This window comes from Podarcis filfolensis (genome assembly GCF_964270895.1).
Source record: "Podarcis filfolensis genome assembly, chromosome: 5".
Classification (NCBI taxonomy): Eukaryota; Metazoa; Chordata; class Lepidosauria; order Squamata; family Lacertidae; genus Podarcis; species Podarcis filfolensis.
In genome coordinates this window covers 97,189,118-97,211,534 of record NC_139608.1, presented here as the reverse complement: position 1 = coordinate 97,211,534, position 22,417 = coordinate 97,189,118, and the positions used below count along the sequence as shown (strand labels likewise).

The 22,417-nt window shown below is 44.2% G+C and overlaps 2 protein-coding genes across 11 annotated transcripts in view; one reads left to right on the top strand and one right to left on the bottom strand.

Annotated features, from left to right (window-relative positions):
* LOC310763563 (uncharacterized protein) overlaps window positions 1-15,314 on the top strand; it is a 46,024-nt gene extending 30,710 nt beyond the window's left edge. For 2 of the 4 annotated variants that reach the window (XR_014548643.1, XR_014548644.1), the window contains 3 exons: window positions 4,138-4,300; window positions 13,713-13,832; window positions 14,799-15,314. Coding sequence is in view for 1 of the 4 variants with exons in the window: in XM_083616071.1 (XP_083472197.1) it covers window positions 4,138-4,300; window positions 13,713-13,776 (227 nt within the window). In the remaining 3 variants the exon portion in view is untranslated. Of the gene's footprint in view, window positions 1-2,332; window positions 2,945-4,137; window positions 4,301-13,712; window positions 14,262-14,798 lie in introns of those variants that run through there. The other 2 variants (XM_083616071.1, XR_014548645.1) reach the window with 2 other exon arrangements.
* PRR5 (proline rich 5) overlaps window positions 1-22,417 on the bottom strand; it is a 70,528-nt gene that overhangs the window by 17,744 nt on the left and 30,367 nt on the right. For 3 of the 7 annotated variants that reach the window (XM_083615911.1, XM_083615912.1, XM_083615910.1), the window contains exons 3-7: window positions 20,318-20,431; window positions 7,605-7,685; window positions 4,774-4,822; window positions 2,854-2,911; window positions 1,611-1,702 (exon numbers count right to left, since the gene is read on the bottom strand). In XM_083615911.1, the coding sequence (XP_083472037.1) occupies window positions 1,611-1,702; window positions 2,854-2,911; window positions 4,774-4,822; window positions 7,605-7,685; window positions 20,318-20,421 (384 nt within the window). In that variant the 5' untranslated portion in view covers window positions 20,422-20,431. Of the gene's footprint in view, window positions 1-1,610; window positions 1,703-2,853; window positions 2,912-4,773; window positions 4,823-7,604; window positions 7,686-20,317; window positions 20,559-20,636; window positions 20,854-22,417 lie in introns of those variants that run through there. The other 4 variants (XM_083615908.1, XM_083615909.1, XM_083615907.1 and 1 more) reach the window with 2 other exon arrangements.

The following is a 22,417-nucleotide window of genomic DNA, read 5'->3' as shown; positions in this document are numbered from 1 at the left end:
GATTTATTTGTGGAACCCAGTCAAGCCTGCTTAAGTCCTTTTGACTTAATGGAAGATTCCCTAATTTAGTCTCAGCAGTAAGGAACACAAACTTTATGTACAATCAGGACAAAATGGAGATTCATAAGCTGAAGAACAATGAACAGATTCTGCCTTTATAATATTCCAAATAATTATGGGGAAATTACCATAGGAACCTTTGTGATGGTATTTACTTTCATTTTTAAAATTTATATAGTCCATCAAAATGGCTGATTTCTGCCATATATGTTTCATAATGTAAAAATTAATGCAAAGATGATGTAAAATATCAAGACTGGTTATATCAATTCCATTTCTAGTTTTCAATTTTTGGGAGGGCATATGAATTATGGAGCAACTATAATTTCAGCCACAAGAAATACATTGGCTCCCAGTACGTTTCCGAGCACAATTCAAAGTGCTGGTGTTGACCTTTAAAGCCCTAAACGGCCTCGGCCCAGTATACCTGAAGGAGCGTCTCCACCCCCATCGTTCAGCACGGACACTGAGGTCCAGCTCTGAGGGTCTTCTGGCGGTTCCCTCACTGACAGAAGTGAAGCTACGGGGAACCAGACAGAGGTGCCCTCCCTGCCGAATGTCCTTCCTTCACATGTCAAGGGGACCAAGAACTACATAACTTTTAGAAGACACCTGAAGGCAGCCTTGTATAGGGAAGTTTTTAATGTTTGACATTTAACTATGTTTTTATATGTGCTGTAAGCTGGCCAGAGTGGCTGGGGAAACCCAGCCGGATGGGTGACGTATAAATAATAAAATTGCTATTGCTGCTACTACTACTACTACTATTACTACTACTACTTTGGGTAAGAGTTTGGTTAAGGAGATGGATATATATAATAATAAATATTTGGTTTTGCATGGAATGTGATGACATTGGAAATGCAACAGAAGTATTTTGGGCCCTCCAAGAGTTATTGTCCTGATCTATTAATCCTTAGTACTTGACTTTCTGTACTTCTATAAAAATCCTATAACTGACTAATTCTATGAAAATTTCTGCCATTATAATCTGGATCATTTTATGTGGGGATAGAGGTTTATCGAAATAATATTAACCACAGTGGTGAATTTAACTCATGTTTCTTAGGATATTGTATTTAGGAATATTTTGTTTGCAAACCTCTCTAAAGTTACAAACTTATTTGACACTCCTCTTAGTTTCGAAAGTGGCTTGTGATAGTCATAGGATTGATGAGTGGTGGTGTAGAAAGCTAATCCCCAAACCTCATAACTCCAAATGGCCCATGGGAATGCAAAACAAATCACCTGATTCTCTGGATCCTAGCCAGTTATTTTGGAGGTACTGGACACATCTAGGCTGAGAAAGTGGTGGGACTTTTTGAAAGTTCAAGCTATAATTTTCTAGTGACACTGTGAACATCATGCTATGAAGAGAGACACGCCTACACAGGCAATTCTCCGTAATGAAAACACCCCCCCCCCATGTGTTTGGCAGAAGCATTTCCTCATCTGTTGTCCCGCTGTGATGTCTGGCTCTTGGCTGATCAACCTGCAGAGTAGCTTCTTCTGGTTTTTCCTGATTCTAAAGTAACAGAGCAATATTTTACCTGCACAGGATAGAATATAGCCTGGAGCATGGGCAGGACATCACTGAAAAAGAAATCCCACGTTTCAGCCAAGGTATCCAGAAGTTTCTGTCCTACAAATTAGGAGGGGGGGGGGTTAGTCCAAGGGCTCATAGTGAAGAGTTCTTTTTAAAAAGGTATTTTGTACAAAGGTGGAAAAGCAAACTACCAAACATATGCATTATGTGCCACATCAGAGCTGTGCATACGTTGAGGTTCTTGTTTCTTTAAAATACACGTGAGGGAGGGAGCTCTTTTCCATTTTCCCTTTGCATACATTTGAAAGACAAACAGCTAAACACACAGATGAGCTTTGTGCGGCACAACTATTTAGTTCGTGGGTACCATGGATGCGCGAGATGGTATATGGCATACTCATTGTAGAGTCTTGTGTTCATACCACTGGGAATCTCCTTCAAACATGAGAGGAAAGTTCATGCAGAGATACGGGAGATTTATTTGCTGTGCAAACTGTGAATCGGGCTTAATAAGAGCAAGCCCTGCCTCTTGAATCAGGCAGATTTTGTTCAAGCTCCATTTGGTGAGGCTCGAATAATTTTGTACCAGTTCAACAAAGTGTGCATGAATTAACGACTGTTTGTGTGTATCCTCCTTTTTAAAAAGCAATAAAACCAAGCCCCTGAAGGGCAGCTGATTAACACCCTCTCCTAAATTAATAAGATTCAAACTTACTTTTTTTGCAGGTGTGTGAGGGGAGGGGAGATTTATGTGCAGCCCCAGATATGTGCAACCCCTGAGACAGCCCCCCCCCGCTGCGCTTTAAAGCCCCAGAGAATGGCCTTAAGTCACAGAATGGAGTTCCAGTGCAGAAGCTAAGCAGACCTGGCCCCGAGCGCTGCCTGGATGGGAGACTGCCAGGGAAACATATAGAAATGGCTATGAGCTCTTTGACAGAAGAGTGGAGTCCAAGGGAAGGAACATTCTCAGTGAATTGGCTTTTGCAGTTTTTCACCGATGTTCACAGGACTATTTAATCATAAAGAGGTTTATAATTTGAGGGGAAAGGTAAACAGCCACACGGGAGGCTGCCGTTTCCTCAGCTGATGTGCCAGACCAACTTCATTTCCTTGTTCAGCAGGCAGGAACATTAAACGACTGCTGGGGCAGAAGCAGGCGGCTGTTCTGGTCTGAAGCCAGTTGAAGAGTTTTGATTTGGATGCGCTTTTGGATCAAGCTCCGCAGGCACAATTGATGCCTCAATTACCTTCATAAAACCGGATCTTGTCCCTCAGGATCACCATGCCTTTTGTAAGCAGCTGGTTCTGCAAATACAACATAAAACAACTTTCCATTTATGTTATGCTGCTTCCCTTGAATCGTTGATAGATTATTACTTCCATATTTTAACCACAAGGTATTTTGGTTTTTTTAAAATGGCAGTTCATTAGAGGAGGGTTGCTCACAGCTTCTACTGGGATACGTGTATAGTAATTGCAATGTATGGGATGCCCCATCTTAATATTTATGGTGCTGTGAAAGCAGGAAAATTAAACCTGGAAACAGACAATATGCAAAGAAACTAGAATGATATAGTGTGGATTTTACTGGACTGCATAGCCTGGGTCAGATCCTGCTTTCCTTTCAACCCCTCACATTACTCACTGGGGAACATTTAGTGTAGGATTGTTTTAAAAACCTTGTGCTAACTCACATGACTGGGCTGGCTTAGAAATCACACGCTTGTATGGTTTTTTTTGTCACTTTCTAATTTTCGAGCTTGTAGAAAAACAACCACATATTCTTGCAGTTCTGAGGTGCAATAGCAGAAGATGCCACTAGCCACTGGCGCAGCTCCCTTGGCAGAGTCTGCTGAAGCCAGCAGCTGCAGAGCTGTAGAAACAGTTGCCAAGGCAAAAGGGAGGCAACCCGCAAGCATGCAAGCTCCGGATGTCTTATGAGGAAGTTGCAGGGGGATGAGATCCGTGAAGCTTGCTGCTAGGTATTTAGTAGCCAGCAAGCTAGGGAGGATTCCTCTGCAACTGTCTCAGCTGCAATCCACACAGAGCTCAGGGAAAGTGAGGGGGAGGAGTTAGCCAAGGATAAATCCTGTTTTCTTTGACTGAGCATCAAACCACAATTTATGGGAGGAATTCACCACAGCGCTAAGGAGATTGCTCCATCAGTGCAAGCCCCATTGAGCTCGTGGAAGTCCTTGCACGAGCTTCTACTATTGGGATTAGCTAGTTGAACCCAGCCCTATGGCTAGCAGCCGTGTCAGGGTCCCAAAACATTCCTTAACCTTAGGTGTGGGGCTCCCCTAGTTTTCATTGCAGCCACAGTGTGTAGGGAGAGGAGGTTAAACTCCTCTGGCCTGAGCCAGGATCCCTACAAAAGTGCCCCCCGTTAATCTTTCAATGTTATGTTGGCCATCTTTATATCATAATTTTGAAAACGTCCTTCAAATTTTACCCCCCTAAATTTTAGATACATGACTTGAATAAATAAAACGGAACTAATTTATAGCAGCATCTTCTGCATGTCTATTCAGGCCCCTCAGCTGTGCCAGACTGGAGCTGGTGCACCAAGAGTGACAAAGCTCCTACCTGCACCTTCAGCCCCGGCCAGCATGAGCCGACAGGACTTCTGCTACGGTGGTGGATCTGCTGCTCTGCTCCGCCCTGCTGCTCCCTGACCTCCATCGGAATTGTTCCGTAAGTCCTATTAAGTTCAATGGGACTGACTCCCTGCTAAGTGTATATGAGATTGCAACCTTGCTTGCTTTTGCAGTTACTCTGATATGAAGCCACATTTTTAGTGGGCTGGCACTAGTGTGCTTTGTGCAGGTCTCCTTCCCCTTAATGGAAAGGGCACTCAGCCATGTAAGCTGCCAGCTGCTGCCTCAGTTGACACAGGTTCACCACCCCTGTGAGGATTAGGTCTCGGACCCTGCCGTCTATATAAGCAAACCGAGGTCCCTCAATATTCTTTTTGAAAACACTTATTTTAGAAGTGAAATGTCTTCAGGTCAGGTCCAGTGTGAACAGGCAAACAAACTCTCATGCAAAGTTTTCATATTAAAACCTCTTAGGTTGGAAGCGTCTGCTGTCAATAGTTTTGTTCAGCAGACTGCTTCAGTGAACAGCGTGAGGGAAAAGTAAAAGACTAAAAAGCAGACTATACCAACCTGTAAATATTCAGTAAAAAATGATCCCAACTCAGTTTTCAGTAGTTGCCTGTTCCAAAGAGAATAATAATAATAATAATAATACTAAAAAATCATGTGACCATCACATTGTGCTATACATGCAGCGTACTTTATGGCCAGTGAATGTACATGCAAGAGTAAATGTGTTCGTCTATCAAAAATGGCACAATACCTTGTTAGATCATAGTTGAACCACATAACACTTACTGAAATAGTGGCACTGGACAAAATGAGCAATTCCATATGGGAATGCTTGTTCTGAAGTAAAAACAAACAACAAAAACCTACAGATTGCATCCCATCTAGTTTGTCCCTCAGTATTGTTGTTGTTGTTGTTTAGTCGTTTAGTCGTGTCCAACTCTTCATGACCCCATGGAGCAGAGCACGCCAGGCACTCCTGTCTTCCACGGCCTCCCACAGTTTGGTCAAACTCATGTTTGTAGCTTCGAGAATACTGTCCCACCATCTCGTCCTCTGTCGTCCCCTTCTCCTTGTGCCCTCCATCTTTCCCAACATCAGGGTCTTTTCCAGGGAGTCTTCTCTTCTCATGAGGTGGCCAAAGTATTGGAGCCTCAGCTTCACGATCTGTCCTTCCAGTGAGCACTCAGGGCTGATTTCCTTCAGAATGGATAGGTTTGATCTTCTTGCAGTCCATGGGACTCTCAGGAGTCTCCTCCAGCACCATAATTCAACAGCATCAATTCTTTGGCGATCAGCCTTCTTTATGGTCCAGCTCTCACTTCCATACATCACTACTGGGAAAACCATAGCTTTTACTATACGGACCTTTGTTGGCAAGGTGATGGGAGGCTTAAAAAGTAAGCCGAGCCTAACTTTCCTGGTGCCTTCAATTTTAATTCAGAAAAACAAAAATAGCTTAGGTATTCAAAACTGCCATATACAAAAACCCTTATGGAAGAGGCAGGAGCTGTCTTTGTATTGGGCAACAGCCACAGCAGAGGTTAGCAAAGCAATTCTGTGATGTGCTTTGTCTGTTACCAGCATCTGGAAGCAGCTAAAAATACCTCAAAGCTTGAGTCACTGATATCCTGCTTTATCACAATTTCCTCTCTCTTCTTGTCTTCCTCAATTTTTCAGCAGGCTGCTCACTCCCACTTGACTTACTCTTCCAGCTCCATTCCTCACCCCCTACAGTCTAGCTTCCACCCTTTGCACTCCACCAAAATGTCCTTGCTAAGTTCACGGACAATCTTCTTGTTGGCAAGCCCAAAGGTCTCTTCTCTCTCTTGCTCTGCTTCCTTTGTTGTCTTTGACACAACTGATCCCTCTCTCATGTGTGGCCCTCTATGCCTTAGACTTCCACCACTCTGACAGCTGTTTTTCCTATCCATCAGCTCATTCATTCAACAATGTTAAAAGCATATTTGTTATAAAATTCTGTTCTTCTTATACAGCAAATATCTGAAATTCTTACCAACATAATCAGTGCAGGGGGGAAGATACGTCTGCTCCAAAAAATACAGCACAGGAAAGAACAACAATTCCAACTAGCCCTTAGGAAATGCAGCAAAGACCTTCAAAGGACAGGCTTGTTTCTGCTTTACCAGCCATGGAAAGCTTTTCATGGTCTTATCTTCCTTTCCTTTTACCCCACCCATACAAAGTCAACCCTAGACTACAAATAATAAAAAATAAAATATACCAGATTTGTTTAACTCCTAAAAGTGGCCCAGTAGAGGATGAATAGAGTGTTCTTCAGTTCTTTGCCAGCCTCTCTTATAAGTAGAAAACAGACTAGGAAAAATATAGAGCAAATATAGCAACCTGGTGAAGGAGACATGGAGCGACCGACACCCTTCCTGCCAGCTCTTGGCTTTTATGCTGTACCCACAGGAGGGAACATAGCCCTTATCTAGAGCCAGGGTAGAAATGCAGCGGGCTGGCAGGGGAAGAACAGGGGCATGCAGCGCTCCAGGCTTTTGCTGCAAGCCTGCTTGCTTTGATGCTGGGCAGGGCGAAGGCACAGCATCTTTGTCCACAGCCAGCAGATAAACAAAGAAGGCTGCTGGAGGAGGGGCATCAAGAAAAGGATAAAAGGCATTATCGCTTATAGCAACCACATAATGGATTTGACTGTAAATATGTCTCCTTTACCTACAGCTAGGGCTAGCCAGCCCACCCATGAGGCAGCCTGAGGCAGCTGCTTTGGGTGGTGAATACCTTGGGGCAGCACCCTTGGCTTGCCTGCCCCTGCTGCCCGAGACAGGAGGAGAAGCAGCGAGATCTTGCAACCCCAGTAAGTGAGGCTTCAGCCAAGGGGCAACAGCTCCTTGTCATTTCGCCTCAGGCGGCGAAACAGGACTGGCTGCTGCTGTCTAAAGGAGGGTTGATGATTAGCCCTGCTGTTTTCTGGCACCTCTGAAAAGTTGCAGGGCTTGTATGAAAAGGGAAAAGCACAGTGAGGTGAAGGAGGAAGCTAGAAAGAGCATTGCATCATCCTCTCTTCAACTGTATGAACTTTTCAGGGGCAAAAATATGGTAACTACCCTCTTGCACCCCAGGGAGGCCACTTTGGTGCTGCTAACACAGCCGTTTGGCTTCACCCTTGGAGGCACACTCCATTGTCTCTCAAGTAAGATGGAAGCCAACAACAACAACTGCAGAACCTACGTTAATTCCTTGAGGAGGGCTTGCCTTTGTGGACATCTCTGCACACTGTCATTAACACCAGTGCCACCATCTCAATGGTTGGAATAAAGTAAAATGGTACAGATCACTTATGAAATAATGACCCTCCGTGGTGATGACTGTGTCTTGGGACAGGTGTATAATCTGATGATCTGGCTCACCTGACTCCTTCATTCAGATTGTAGAGCTCGTGTTCTGCAAGACCTTTTCGCTGGAACACAGCTATGACTCCATTATGGATACTGCAAGAAAAAGGCACATTTGTGACAAGCTGCACAACCTTTAACTTAAGATTTCACAACATTTAGTTTTTAGGCATTCCTAACAATTACTTCCAAAGAACAGAAAGTGAGGGGTAACCCACAAACCTGCTGAAAGCAGCATGGTGAAGAAGACAGAACAGATGGAAATCAGGCTGGAAGAAAAGTTCTAACTTCTAGTTCTTTTTGATAAAGCATGTAATGGATAGAATACTGGACTAGATCAGGGAAAACTTGGGTTCAAATCCCTGCCCAACAATGACAAAACTGAGTGACGATTTGAAAATCCCTCTGTACAGACATAACCATCAACTATGGCTGGGTACACATTACGAGCTTAAAACTCAGCTAGATTATAGAATAAGTGTAGAGTTGGAAGAGACCCTGAGGATCTTCTAGTCCAGGCATGGGCAAACTCAGCCCTCCAGATGTTTTGAGACTATAATTCCCATCATCCCTGACCACTGGTCCTGTTAGGGATGGTGGGAGTTGTAGTCCCAAAACATCTGGAGGGCCGAGTTTGCCTATGCCTGTTCTAGTCCAACCCACCTTGGATCAAACCTGCAACCTTGGGTGTTATCAGCACCATGCTCTAACCAGCTGAGCTATTGTTGTTGTTCTCCATTCAGATTGAAGCTGCTTTAAGGAAAAAATACAGGATAGATATAGATTGAGCTTGCTTGATATTTTATTAATGGTAATATTGCAATACAGTATTTGATGAAATATATAAAAGATGCAATCATGAACAGAAAGCAGTCTTTGGCAGAGCTTTCCCCTTGTTTGCCTCAGACAGACCCAGGGAGACAGCAGGTGAGATGATGATAATGTGAGGGCCCTATTCAAGCCTCTAGCTGCTCTTTGGCAGACGTGCCAAAGAAGTCTTTCCCTTAATCTCTGCTGGCACAGGAGAAAGGATCTGAGATGCATTGGGGGGAATACAGGATCAAGGGCGAGACAGGAAGCTGGGCTGAAACCCCTGGATGGATTGCCAACCACCTCTCCTATTCTATGCTTTAAGGGGAAATAGACTGCAGAGTGTTTAGTCTGTTATGCTACTGTATTGCCATTCGTATTTTGCACAGTAGAGAAAGTCAGCACTTCAATCATGCCGCACACCTTAAAGGACAAAAAAGAGTTACTGCGTGTAGAGGAAAGTGGTGGGATTCTTTGCTTCAATAATTGCTGTGTTTGCATGACCTTTTGCCGCGGTCACAGCAGCTCATCACCAAAACATGCTTCCAGTTTCATGTTGAGCCTCACTGTTGAGCAGCAAGTCCGGCCTCATCATCCCATTTACAGGAAACTATAGCTGGCAAACCCAGGCAATGAGGCCACTACCTAACCATGCATGAACAGATAAAAATAGAAGATATTGCTTGGTTTTTCTCTTCTCTCCCCATTCTTCTTTCAGCTGATAAGCGTTTCAAAGCTGGTTCAGTAGCTCTTTGTCTGAACTCCTCTCTCAGAGACACACAGAATGGAAACACTGGTCAGCAGGTTTGGGACAGAATGTAGATACACTCAAAGGACAATTTGAAAGATTTGAGGCTAGATGTCTCTGCAGACAGCAGTACAACTCAGGCGCAATTCAGTTCAGAGAGAAAATGAAATACATTCAGAATATGAAATATACTTTCTGCCACCATCTTGCAAGCATTTGTTAATTTTAATGGAGGTACTCAGATTTGTTTGAAGACAAAAGGGTTTGTTTCCACCAACAAATTATAGTAGGACATCTGGGGTACGCAATTAGGCCAACTAATTATAAGTTACTCCACTGCATTCCATCCTTTGTGCAAAGAAGCCATTTTAGTCTAGGTTGAGAGAGTTCAACTTGCCCAAGGCCGCCTCATCAGCTTCATGAGTAAGAAAGGATCTGAAACTGGGTCTTCAAGTCCAAAGCACTCGCTCAATTCTTTTGCTTTGGATGAATCAACAGGACTACAGTTCTCTTTGTTGTTGTTGCTCATCCTGTCTGTCAGATTTAAATAACAACCTAGGTAACAGAATTCTGCTTCTGAAGCTTATAGGATTATAATTTTCTGGTCTGTGATGCTTTGCATTGCATATTCCTGCTCTATAAATGACCCAGTGAAACACTTTCGATTCATTTGCTTTGGGAGAACAAAGTCCTCCTTCCAAGGAGGGATATAATCTGCTCTGGATATGTAATAGTCACAGCATCATAGAATTGTGGAGTTGGAAGGGACCCCTGAGGGTCATCTAGTCCAACCCCTTGCAATGAAGGAATCTCGTTTAAATCATAGTCCAGTCAAAAGCTGATCTAACTATTTAGCAGGTAAAGTTAGTCTGCAGGTAGAGGTTAGCATTTTTGAAAGTCCTTCACACCCCAAGCGAAAAATTCGCTGCACACATAAAACTAGTACAAAATGTGGGAGAACATTAAAGTAAAATTGTCTTTCTTCTCCAACTTAAAAGGAACTCTTCTTTGTGTTTCTTGCTGAACATAAGCCAGCTCAAAATAACAATGATGGGAGGTTGTGTTGCTTAAATGCCAGGTCAGGTCACAATCCAAAGGTCTTCACAGCCAATTCCATGAGAGGAGTGCAGCTTCTAAGTCCCCTTTCAAGAAGCAGCCCCTAAAATTCAGGGATCTTCAGAAGTGATCCCCATGCAGTCTGAAAAGCTCTTCTGGAAGAGAAAAGATCTCGAGACACCCCCACTACTCAGGCACAAATTCTTTGGACCAAGGACATAGGATTAGGATCTCTGTCACCATTGAACAATTTCAATATCCTTTTCTTATTTCTTCCACCAGCAAAATGTTCCTCATCATAATGTGTGGGTTATGTATTATATTATTATGTACATATAATACATCTTTATGCATTACAAAGATGGCATAATTACTGTAAAGCATCAGATGAAACACTGCTCAGGCCCTCCTAACTATTATTACATAATAAATTAATGGGAGGGGAAACAAAAGAGTCTTGGTGTCATTTGTCCCCCACTTGTTCTAAATTAATCGGGACCTTAAATGGCTCTCTAGCTCTCTGGGGAAGTAGTGAAATGCTTCAAGGCAGAAGTTTGTTCTCTCTCTCTCTCTCTAATGAAAACTCTGATTTCAAGGAACACATTTCAAGGAACCATGGGCCATGCAGGCAGACTCTTCTCAAACTGGCCCAGACACCAAAATCCCTGTCCTACCACCACACTTCATGAAAACCAAGCCATCTACCATACAGTACAGGTGTGGTTTGTTTGTGAGCAGTACCTGAGCTGGGGTACCATCCCAAGGCAGCATGGTGAGCAATGGGTGTCACTCAAGTAAACTTTTCTTCTTGAATTACCAGCTTGGCTTTAGTTTTCAGAGCAGAAGGGAATGGAAAATCCCTGCCCCACTCCTCCTAAAGCAGGTCTGCGTCTATCTACAGAACCTACAGGTTTTTCTGCTAAATGGGGATTATACAACTCTGCCTCAAACTGCTGGACATATTTTTTAGCTGATTTTGCACCCACCCCCTTGCCTGCGTCCCTGGTGGGGGCCCACCGCACCATCCCCTAGCTACGGCCCTGGCTGGATCCTGAGCTAGTCCTGCTACCATTGTGTGATGGAAACAGTCCAAATCCAAGCATGTCCACTGTGCAAGCTTGTGAGCTGGTGTAGCAAATCAGCATTCCTTGCCCTCTCAAGCAGGGTCCAGGGTCTTTGAAAGACGGCATTTCCTCATACAAACCTATCTGAGTTCTGAGATCTTTGGGAGAGACCCTTCTCTCAGTCCCACAACCCTCAGAGGCAGGGCCGGCTCTGTGATGAGGCAGAGTGAGGCAGTTAATATAATGATGATGATGATGATGATGATGCTTAAGCCCTATTGCTGCTGGCTCCCAGTTTCAACTGCTTTGTCCCCACCCTTATTTCTGCTCCCTGGGAGACCACTCTCCCCGCATGCGCTGGCTCCCCCCTTCCCTCCCTGCAGACAATGTTGGGCAAGTTGAACCAGCTGACTGTGGAAACTCTCATTAGCCATACAGAGCTATCAAAAAGTGAGTGGGACAAATTTGCAAAAGGAGTAAGGGAACAAGAACTCCCAAAAGTAATGGCATTCTTCAGCTTTAATAACTGCCACTTATTCATAATTGATCAGAACTGCGTAAGAGTAAGATACTGCGCAACACTTGACATCTTCTCAAGAAACTATACACTAATTATGGTAATGTGAAGATGCTGAAGTCAGCAAATTAGCCCCCCCAGCTCATTTATATGCACAAGACTTGTGATTAACATACTTTGCAAATCTTTTCTGCCGTGGACCCCAGTAAATGACTTGCAACCCAAGATCTAAGCTAGGGGTGCTCTGACGCCCGCACAAACTTAAAATGGCTGCAGCTACGACATGAAGTGTTGATAAGGATTCCTTGCAGTCTCTGCTTACAGTTTTTCATCAAGTAGGACTCAAGCCTGCTGCTATCTGCATAGTCCCCATTCTTACGGACACTAAAGTATGAAGGAATGGAGGGAACTGCCTTTCTATGCAATATATGCACACACAAAAGATGAAGATCTCACATAAAAGTAATGTTGCATAGCTTTCTTGTGCTTTGAGGGAAAGAACTGACAGAAAAACTATTTTGATTTCACTTCTGCTGATCCAGGCCTGGTTTCTTTTGAATGGGTCATGTCCTTTGCTCCTATGGTGTGTTTCTTTGTTTAGGGAAGCTTTTAATGTTTGACAGACCACTGTATTTTAATACAGTGGTACATCGGGTTACAGACGCTTCAGGTTACAGACGCTTCAGGTTACAGACTCCGCTAACCCAGAAATAGTGCTTCAGGTTAAGAACTTTGCTTCAGGATGAGAACAGAAATCATGCAGCGGCGGCAGTGGGAGGCCCCATTAGCTAAAGTGGTACCTCAGGTTAAGAACAGTTTCAGGTTAAGAACGGACCTTCAGAACGAATTAAGTTCTTTACCCGAGGTACCACTGTACTTTGTTGGAAGCCACCCAGAGTGGCTGCGGTATAAATAATAATAAATAATAATAATAATAATAATAATAATAATAATTATTATTATTATTATTATTATTATTATTATTATTATTATTATGCTCTCTTCTCATTTGTTTTAACCTTGTACAGTGGATTATTCTGTTTCCTTGAACTGTAAAGAAATAACCAAACTAAGGATGTCTTTCTCTATAAGGACCTGGAGTTTGGATCCCATGAATACATAGGTTGCAGAGCTTTTTAAACCGAGGTACCCAGTTAAGGAATATCCATTTAAAACTGGCTTTGCAGACCTTTTAAGCAAAGGTCTGATTTTACAAGACTATTTCATACACTTCTTCAGAATCCATGAAATGCAGGATATCATATATAAACAAATGCCCTAAGTAACATGGTCATACTTGGGTACGTTGCTGTCAATTGTTTTGCGGAAAGGGAGGAAACTGGTTTTCCAGGACTGGGGGAAGAGGTTAGAGGTTCCAGCGATAATCCTGCTCTCCTAACGTCCAACAACAAGCCCTTGTCCCAGTCAACTCACAAGAGAAGCAGGGAAAGAAACGTGTTGTTTGTGACAGGGAAATCCAGGACTCTGTCATAGAGAACTTGGGGAACTGGGTGAAGGTTTGAGGCATCACTGAAGAGTCTCAGTGGCAAGGAAGTTGAGTGGTTAGACCAGGTACCTGTGGCAGCTCCTTCCCTCAGATCCTGTTCTTCACATGCAGTTCAGCAGCGAGGGCGGATTTTGGCCTACATGATGTGTAAAATGTCTACTTACTTGCACTGCTGATCAATTTCACCATTTTAAGACACTTGTATTTATTCAGGTTTATATTCCCCTTCTTTCTACATCATTGTCTCTTCCTTCCCCCCAACCTCCAACACTACCAGTTAATCCTACAAGCAGCCACTGTTTTCTAAGGGGCACAAAAAAGGAAAACAAACAAATATCCTGTCCTTTTAGTCTTAGAAATTAGGCCAAAGATCAGAAAGCCAGGAATTCATTTTTGCTATTATTATCTGTTCTGTTTTCAGCACTCTAGAGCTTATTCCAGTCTTGCCCCACTTCAACGAGCAGCTAAAGACTCCACAAAGATAGTAAAGAATCGAAGTTATTTTAATCCTATGCAAATTTTGAGTGATTAAATGAAACTGGTAGGTAACGTAATTTATGCTTATGTTTGCTGTTAGCTTGGTTTGCTTGTGTAGGCTGTGAAGCAGGCAATGTAAGCTGTTTTGAGGATTCATGGGAAAGCTGAAGAGGCCATGAAATTATAAAGTATAAATTTGCACAGCAGAAAGTAGGCAGAAGGCTTGCTTTGATCTGACAGTTTCACATTAGCTTTGGAATCAAAGGGAAATCCCTGCAGAGAATGAAAGCATGCTAGGAATTCCAAAAGCGGAGACCAATTGTGAATCTTAGGCAGGCCTGGGGAAGGGACAGGTGCCAAAGCAGCTGCCAATCACCTGGTGTCAATCTTGTCACAACTAGAACTGGTGTGAAGTCAAGCCACAGCTGCAAAAGAAGGCTTGGGAACTTGAGAACTCAAGAGTGTGAAGGAAGATGTCAGGTGGGGGCTCTGAGCTGGATCAGTGCCTGCGGGGAAGGTTCATCATCACTGCATTTAATGCATTTATTTTATAAAATTTATATGCCACTTCACTGTAAAAAACCAAACAAACCTCCAAGTGGTCTTTGCATCAAACCCCCCCAATTTCTGAACCAGGTCTGCCAAAAATTCACATTCTGGTCCTTGATCTGCCAAAGCTTGTCCTTGGCTCTGCCTACGGACCAGGAATTTTCAGTCACAAGCTCACATCCTTAATTGCAGCCAAGAGTGCAACTTTTTTTAAGATTACTGAAAAGAAGTGGAGAGATGAAGCACTTGCAGAACAGCATTGACGGTCAACAGGATTTTTTTTAAAATTCTAAATGATTTAGAGAACTTTTCAATTTTGGGTCATTTGCAGTTCTGAAAATCGATATATTTTAACTGTATCGTCTTGTTGATGTATTGCAATTTATAATGAAATGGCCATTGGCCATAAACAATAAAAGTCTGACTGACTGAAGCAGTTGCAGCTCCTCTCCACTTTATCCTTATGTTCTTTTCTCCCCAGAGGGTGGCTGGATTCAAAAGAAGACAGAAGTTGATCAGCAGACAACAAAAGCTGTTGGAATTTGCTCTTCCATTTAACAATACAGGTGCAGGAGCCCTGTGTGATTTTACAGCTGACCAGCCAATGGCTACAGGGTGATAGGACAAGTAAAAGAAACAAGTGGATTCCATAGACTATATTGCACTTTAACTTTCTGAGAAGACTGCCCAAAAGACAGACATATTGAGGTCTACTTGCTGAAAAGCTTTTAGTGTGCTTGTATTTTCTGTCAAGTAACTTTTAAAATCAAAAGTTAGTATCTGAAGAAGTATGCATGCACACGAAAGCTTATACCCAGAACAAATTTAGTTGGTCTCCAAGGTGCTACTGGACAATTGTTTAATTTATTTTAAAATAAAAGTTTGCTTTCAATTGGAAACTCGGTTTGTCCAGAAAGACTATCTTATGGCTTCTAGGAATACTACTGCATAGAGATAGTGAAATGAATAGTTGACAAACTGGGACATTTCCTAGGAAACCACTGCTTGTTAGTATCTCTCTCAAGTTTTGAACTGGATTTTATGTACAGATAATCTAGTCAATATAATAAATATATTTATTAGGTCTGCAATATTGAGTTAAACATTTTTAAAGGTCCCCTGGATTAATCAGGCGACAATCTGGCTTTTTTTTTTTTACAAAATGACTTTTTATAGCAGATGTACACAAATGTCGAGAGGCACTTTAAGGAGTAGCATTGCCTCTTCTCTGCTGTACAAGACAGAACGTCTCTTCTAAGACTGTGCTTGCTGTGGCCTGGGTGTGCATTGGGTAAAAACAAAGTATGTTTCTCCCCTTCCTCAAAACTCATATGCACACACATTTAATTAATTTAAGCCATTTTTTCTGTAACAAATAGCATGCTATTTTTTGCTGCAACAACAGGCTATCCTAGCACCTGGGCACATATATGCCCAATATCCGCCTGGATGCAAATTAAGTGAGCAAAGGTCTTGCATCTGACAAGTCAGTGTCACTTCAGGTGGCTAATCGAAACAGCTAAGTAGTGACATATGCCAGGGGGCATTAGAGCAGCTTACCTACAAGGCAAGAGAAAAAATAGACCCCGAGTCCAAATATGGAAAGGCTGGCCACTGAGGTCAAGGCATTACCATGGTGTTTGTGTGTGATTAAGGAGTTTGTCAAGGTGGATTCACAGACTAGGGAACAGCAAGCAGTAGCTCCAGGGCCAAATCAAGTCCGCTATCAGTAATGCTAATTCTTGCCCCCTTTAGTTGCCTATGCCTACCCCTGACCTGTTATGCTCCATCTCATCCTTAAATTGGCCCACCAATGAGAGGCTCAGAGTAAAGGAAAGCAGAGCGAGTATATTGATTTCAGCCACTGGTTCTTGCTAACCTCTGCAGGGCTGAAGGACCAGACAGCTCTGCAAGGGTGTCTAGTTGATTTGGTTGGTGCACAAACTGATGCCCTGGTTGAACTCCAGAAACCAGAGATGACCCAGACAACCAACACAATCACTTCTTATTCTCAGATCTGCTAAGACAATGAAATAGTTGGGTTGATGACTAGGACTTAAAAAAGTATTAACAGTGGCTAGAAACAGGTGGGCAGATTCTTCTAAAAAAGACCTTCCTGGACCCTGGTGATTTCACCAGCTATCACTGAGTTGCAAATCTCCTTTTCTTGGGTCAAAGTGTGTAGATGTGAGGCTCCAGATATCCTGAATGGCGCTCATTTTCTGGAGCCATTTTTGTCTGCCTTCTTCTAGGCAGATTGGGAACTGAAGTGGCTTTGGTCAGCCACTGGTCAAACGGTAATAGGAGAGTGACAGAAGGCATGTGTCCATTCCCTGACACCTCACATCAGCATATAATCAGCCACAATATTTTTCAGAAATGCCTGTCTGGTTTGGGTACAATGATTTACACTTATTGCTACCTGATGATCATTTGCAGAATGTTGGGCTGGGTGGCTGCAGTTTGGCACCGGGGCAGCTATGCTACAGTGCTCCACAAACTTCTGCACTGCCCCCCAGGCTACCTATCAATTATCTGAAACCACTGAAAGAAGTCATCAGAGGAGCTGGAGGTGGATTTCATTATGGAGATAACACCCATCTCTCTCTCTTACATGTGGTCCAGATGTAATCATGGATACTCTGTGAAGATGCCTAGAGTTAGTAACAGGCTAGATGAGAGCCAAGAAACTGAAGTTCAATCCCCAAACAGATTTGCTGCTAATATTACCAATCTAGGAAAGTAGTTGTCAGAGCTACCCTAGGTCCCAGCTCACAAAGGACCAACGCTGCTTCGTTGTTAAGTATAAAAGTCTTTATTGAAGTTCAGATTCACTTCCAGAGCCGCAGCGCGCAGCTCCACGTCTCAAGTGTCAGACCACTGATGCTCCGTCTGAGTCTCCTCCCCCTTGACACCAATTTAAGATTCTAGCCTTGCTCCACCTTCTCCGCTGCTCCTTCCTCCTCTGGGTCCGCCTGCCCGCCGGGGTTCCGCCCTTTCTAGCCTCTTCTCCCGCTGATTCCCCTGAGCCTTCTCCCTCCCTCCGGCGGGCTTTAGGAGCTGGTTCCCCATCCGGGTCTCCTGCTGTTCCGCGCGCCTGCACATTTGAACTTGGCGCGCGCGCCCAGCCAGCAGCTTTCCTCCTGACCGTTCCACTGCTGCTGTCACTGCTTCCCCCTTCGGGGGGGCTAGCTGCAACTGACCTCCCCTCCGTTGGAGGCGTAGTCAGCCCTGACTCCCTCTCTGGAGGAGACACTGCCCCTGACACATGTGACTCTTCCCCCCCACTACGCTCTGGTGGGGAAACTGGTCCCGATCCTCCACTGCTGCTTTGGGGTTCCCCTCTGGCTCCTTGTTTCTGGTGCGTCCCCCCTGGGACCCCCCTTGCCCTGACCATCGGCGCCCCCTTCTGGGAATCTTCTGATTCGCTGGAGAAGCTCATGGAATCTCTCGGGCCACTGTCATACTCCCCTACGCTGCCCTCGGATTCTTCCCCTTCGCTCTCCCAATCCTCTCTCCCCAGTGCTCCTGCTCCTGATTCCCTGACAGTAGTATTCAGCCTATTCCTTATGGGGACCACCCCCTCTTAAAGACTAGGCGTATTAACAACTACTGCCCTGTCACAAATCCCCCCCCCCCCTTTTGGGCAAGGTACTTGAAAAGGTCATGGTGACACAGCTGCAGGCTTAAAGGGGAGTGAAGGGATAGCGTAGATGTGACCCTGTGACTCTTAATAAATCTGTCATTGGCTTCTGATACCATCGATTATGATATCCTTCTAGGTTGTCTATGGAAGGTGGGATTTGGGTGGCACTGTTATACAGAGCTTCCTGTCTTATCTCCAGGGATGGTTACGGCACTGGCTGAGTGCTTCTCAGTCCCCTGGGTCTTGAGCTATGGGGTACTACAAGGTGCTATGCCATCTCCAATGCTACTGAACACTACATGAAGCTGCTAGGAGTGGTCACTACGAGATCTGGCACGAGGTGGCATCAGTACACCAATGATACCCAACACTGTTTCTCTGTAACATATGAATTGGGGATGCCTGAGAAGATGACTGGATGCAGCAGTGGGCATGAAGAAAAGCAAGTGTGAATCCTGGCAAGATGGAGGCTTTGTGGATGTTTCCTGCCTCTGAAAATTTGGTAAGTTGCTTGCCTTGGATGGGGTCACACTCTCCCTGAAGGAGCAGGTGTGTAATCTGAGGGCACTCCTGGATCCACCCATCCCTGGATGCACAGGTGTCTGTGTTGGCTAGGAGTGCCTTTTACCAACTGTTCCTGGATTGGGACAGCTTGGCCACCGTTGTCCATGCATTGGTAGTGCCACAGTTGGACCACTGCCATGTGCTCTATGTGGGGCTGCCCTTCAGGTTGGTGAAGAGACTGTAGCTGCAGTGGCCAGGTTGCTTGTGGGAACCTGCATATAACATCTTGCTTCTGGGAGTTCCACTGGTTGGCAATTTAAGAATAAGAGCATGTGGCCTGTCTAGCCAAGCAGGACCTGAGCGCAACAGCACTCTCCCCTCTTAAGGTTTCCTGACCATGGAAGCCGAGTAGACCCATTGGAGTGAGCAGCCACTAATTGTCTTCTCTGCTACCAGACTAAGACAAAGGTGCTGGTACTAACATATAAGGCCCAATACAGCTCAGGCTAATTTAGAGACTGTGTTATCCATTATTTATCCAGCAGGTCACTGCAGTCTGCAGAAGAGCTTCTCCTACAAGTTCCAAAAGATCAGAAGCCCACTCCATGGCAACTCAAAACAGGGCTTTCGGCATGGCTACCTGTTCTGTGGAACAGCATTCCTGTCGAGATTTGACAGGTGACCACTACTTGCACTTTCTAGAAACGGTTTAATACATTTTTTTTTCATGATGTGGTTTGCCACCTGGATGAATGGGTCTCTGCCATCGCTGTCTATTTTTTTTAAAAAAAAAATCTGCTGATTTTTATTGCACATGGCCTTGAGAGACTTGCGTAAAGAGGATGAGTAAATTCATGCTCCTCCTCCTCCTCCTCCTCCAGGCTCAATTAAAGGTGCTGTTTTTGGCCTTCAAAATCCTAAACATCCAGGGATTTGGGTTCCCAAGGGACTGCATTATTCCACACAAGCCTGCCCATTGGAGGCCCTTTGCCCCTGCATTCAGCGCCCAGGAGAGTGGCTAAAAAAGAGAAGGCCTTTTCAGGGGGGGACGGACAATTTAGAGTTCCTCCTTCCTTTCCTAGACCACCACTTCTCTGCTTTCAACTGAACGCCACCCCCACCACAGTGTTTCTAGTCAAAAATATTTTTAAAAGTCTTTTGAGGTTTCATTTCACACACGTGCATATAACATTTAGTAAGGCCCAGATTAAGATTATAGTCGTAACTTGGTCTGCTTCTCTCTTTTTTCTTCTTCAAACGCCAACATCAATAATGGTTAAACCTTAGTGATAATACATGGAACTCTGGCATTTTTTATTTGTATTTTTTTTTAAATGGCAGAGATTCCTTCAGTAAATCTCTCTCCCCGTGATTTATTTCTAGCTACAAATACATTTAACAACCCACTTCAAGTGCTTCTCTCCCCCGCCCCAATCATCAAGACACATGCAGTTTTTCCTGTTCCATAAACAAACCACCCTCCCCTGGGAAAGGAGAAACTACACCTACTTTCTCAACAAGCAAAGCAACCAGGAGACATAGTAGCCAGCAAAAAAAAAGGGTTCCCTAGATCTTAACAGTCATTGCCAGTGAGAATGAAATGAGAGAAAACTGTGTATGTCAGCACTAACAGAAGGGCTAGAAGCATGAAAAACCTGGAAGTTTCCTCTCATATGAAAATCAGACCAAGAATTCAAACTGTGTTGTGCCTTGTTGCTCTGCACACACACATGCTTAAAAATCTGAGCCAGAAGTGATTGTTTGCAGTGTTGGCTGCGTTGGCTCTTGTGGAAGAAATTCCTGGTGCCTGCCTGCCTGCCTGTGTGCGTGGGGGATGTGCAAGACCGTACCTGTTCCAGGTAGCGTTGGAGCAGGCCCGTCGCTGCTGGGTCCCCCGCTCATCCAAGGATGCCGGCTCTCTCTTGCCCAGATCACTGAGGCTGGGCGAACTCATGAACTTCAACCTGCGAAGAGTCCTCATGGTCAAATGTGTTGTTTTGTGCGTGGCAGCTAGAGAAACACCATCCTTTTTACAACACACACACACGCAGCTGGAGCAGCAGCTTCTCCGTTTGCTGTTCAAAAATGAAACTTAAAAAAACAAAACAAAAAACAAAGAAGAGAGAACCAGTCTCTACAGAACACACCTCTGCCAGCAAGAAAACAAACCTTTAATCAGATCAACTCTGACGTCATAAATTGTGGTTAATAATTTCTCCAGGCTTTTTTTTTTTTTTTTTAAAGCTGAACTCCTCATTGCTGTCCTTTACATATTAAGGGGCCCTTTAAACCGGAAGGTTGTGCAAAACTTTTTCTCATCCCCATTGTAAAAAAACCTGAGAATCTCATTCCGCATGCATGTTCCACCTGCCATAGTAAAAGCTTCACTGAATTCTCAAGAGGTTTTTCCCCCCTTCTCTTGTAACCGGAGCCAATAAGGGGATTGCATAGGGAAGTTTCGTAACCACTGATTCTTTGCCACATTACAACACACAAACTCTCTCTCTCTCTCTCTCTCTCTCTCTGTGTGTGTGTGTGTGTCTAAGAGGTTGCTTAAGCTGAAAGCACAAGATAAGCCTCCTGGGCAAAAGAGGAGGTCGCTTTAAGGAGATGGGGGTGCTTTTGAAAAAGCATTTCAAAGATGTCCTGCAGTGCTGGTTGCTGGGGGCGTTTCCACCTCATAACAGCTTCAAAAGCAAAGTTTTACAAGGGGGGGGGGCATATTTGGTCTCAAAACACCACAACCTGGAGAAACAGACAGAGATGAGTCAGCTTGAAATTTTAAAAAGTGGGAGGAGCTCAGCAGCATATATGACAGAGCAAAGCCGTTTGCAGTTGAAATAGCCTAACAAGAGCCTCCGCTCTTACTCTAAGGCAGGGGTCAGCAATCTTTTTCAGTCGTGGGCTGGTCCACTGTCCCTCAGACCATGTGGGGGGCCCGACTATATTTTTTTGGGGGGGGGGGGAATGAACAAATTCCTATGCCCCACAAATAACCCAGAGATGCATTTTAAATAAAAGGACAAATTCTACTCCTGTAAAAACACGCTGGTTCCCGGAACGTCCATGGGCCGGATTGAGAAGGCGATTGGGCCGCATCCGGCCCCCAGGCCTTAGGTTGCCTACCCCCTGCTCTAAGGCAGGCCGCATATCCACCCAAAGCAGGAATTTAAGTATCCTGGCATCCTGAGATTTTCCATTCTCTTGTAAAAATATTCTACAACTCTCTAGGTACACTGAAGAGAGCCTATAGGCAGTTATCTGGTCACAATACTCCCCTAACCCCAAATCACAAAAGAAATGCACAGTATTAGGGGCCCCTCTGCCCCCAAACCACTCACGTTGAACAGATCTCTTGCAAGAACAGTTTATTTTGGTAGGTAAGTGCCAAAAACATCTGCCCCTTCCTCTCAGCCCGGATTTGCATGTTACAGTTTAACAAACACATCATATGTCAACCATGTGCTTTTGCGGTAAACTCCAGTTGTCTAATCCACTCAATTTACTATACAGTGTCTAATGCTTATAATAATGATATTAATCACTATGAACAAACACCCCATGACATGTAAAGAAGCTACTGGGATTTATTTCAAACAAAAAGAAAACCATAATTTATAATCTAGAAACAAATGCAAACAACTGAACGAAGAAGCCCCCAAATGAGAGCCCATAATAAGCGGGGTTGTTAAGGGAGGCTGACCTGTGTCTTTGGAAGATGCAGGAGGGGAGAAGGAATTCTAAGTTTCATGTTCAAAACTCTCCACCCCAAGGCGGACTTCACTAAATATGATTTTGAGTGGGCACATTGAGCACTACCTGCCAGGCCAAAGAATGTGCTCCCCAAACCCCACGCCATTACGTGTTTTGTGAGAGTCACAAAAATGGATTGAGATTCCTGCACTGCAGGGGGTGGACTCGATGACCCTTGGGGGATCCCTTCTAACTAC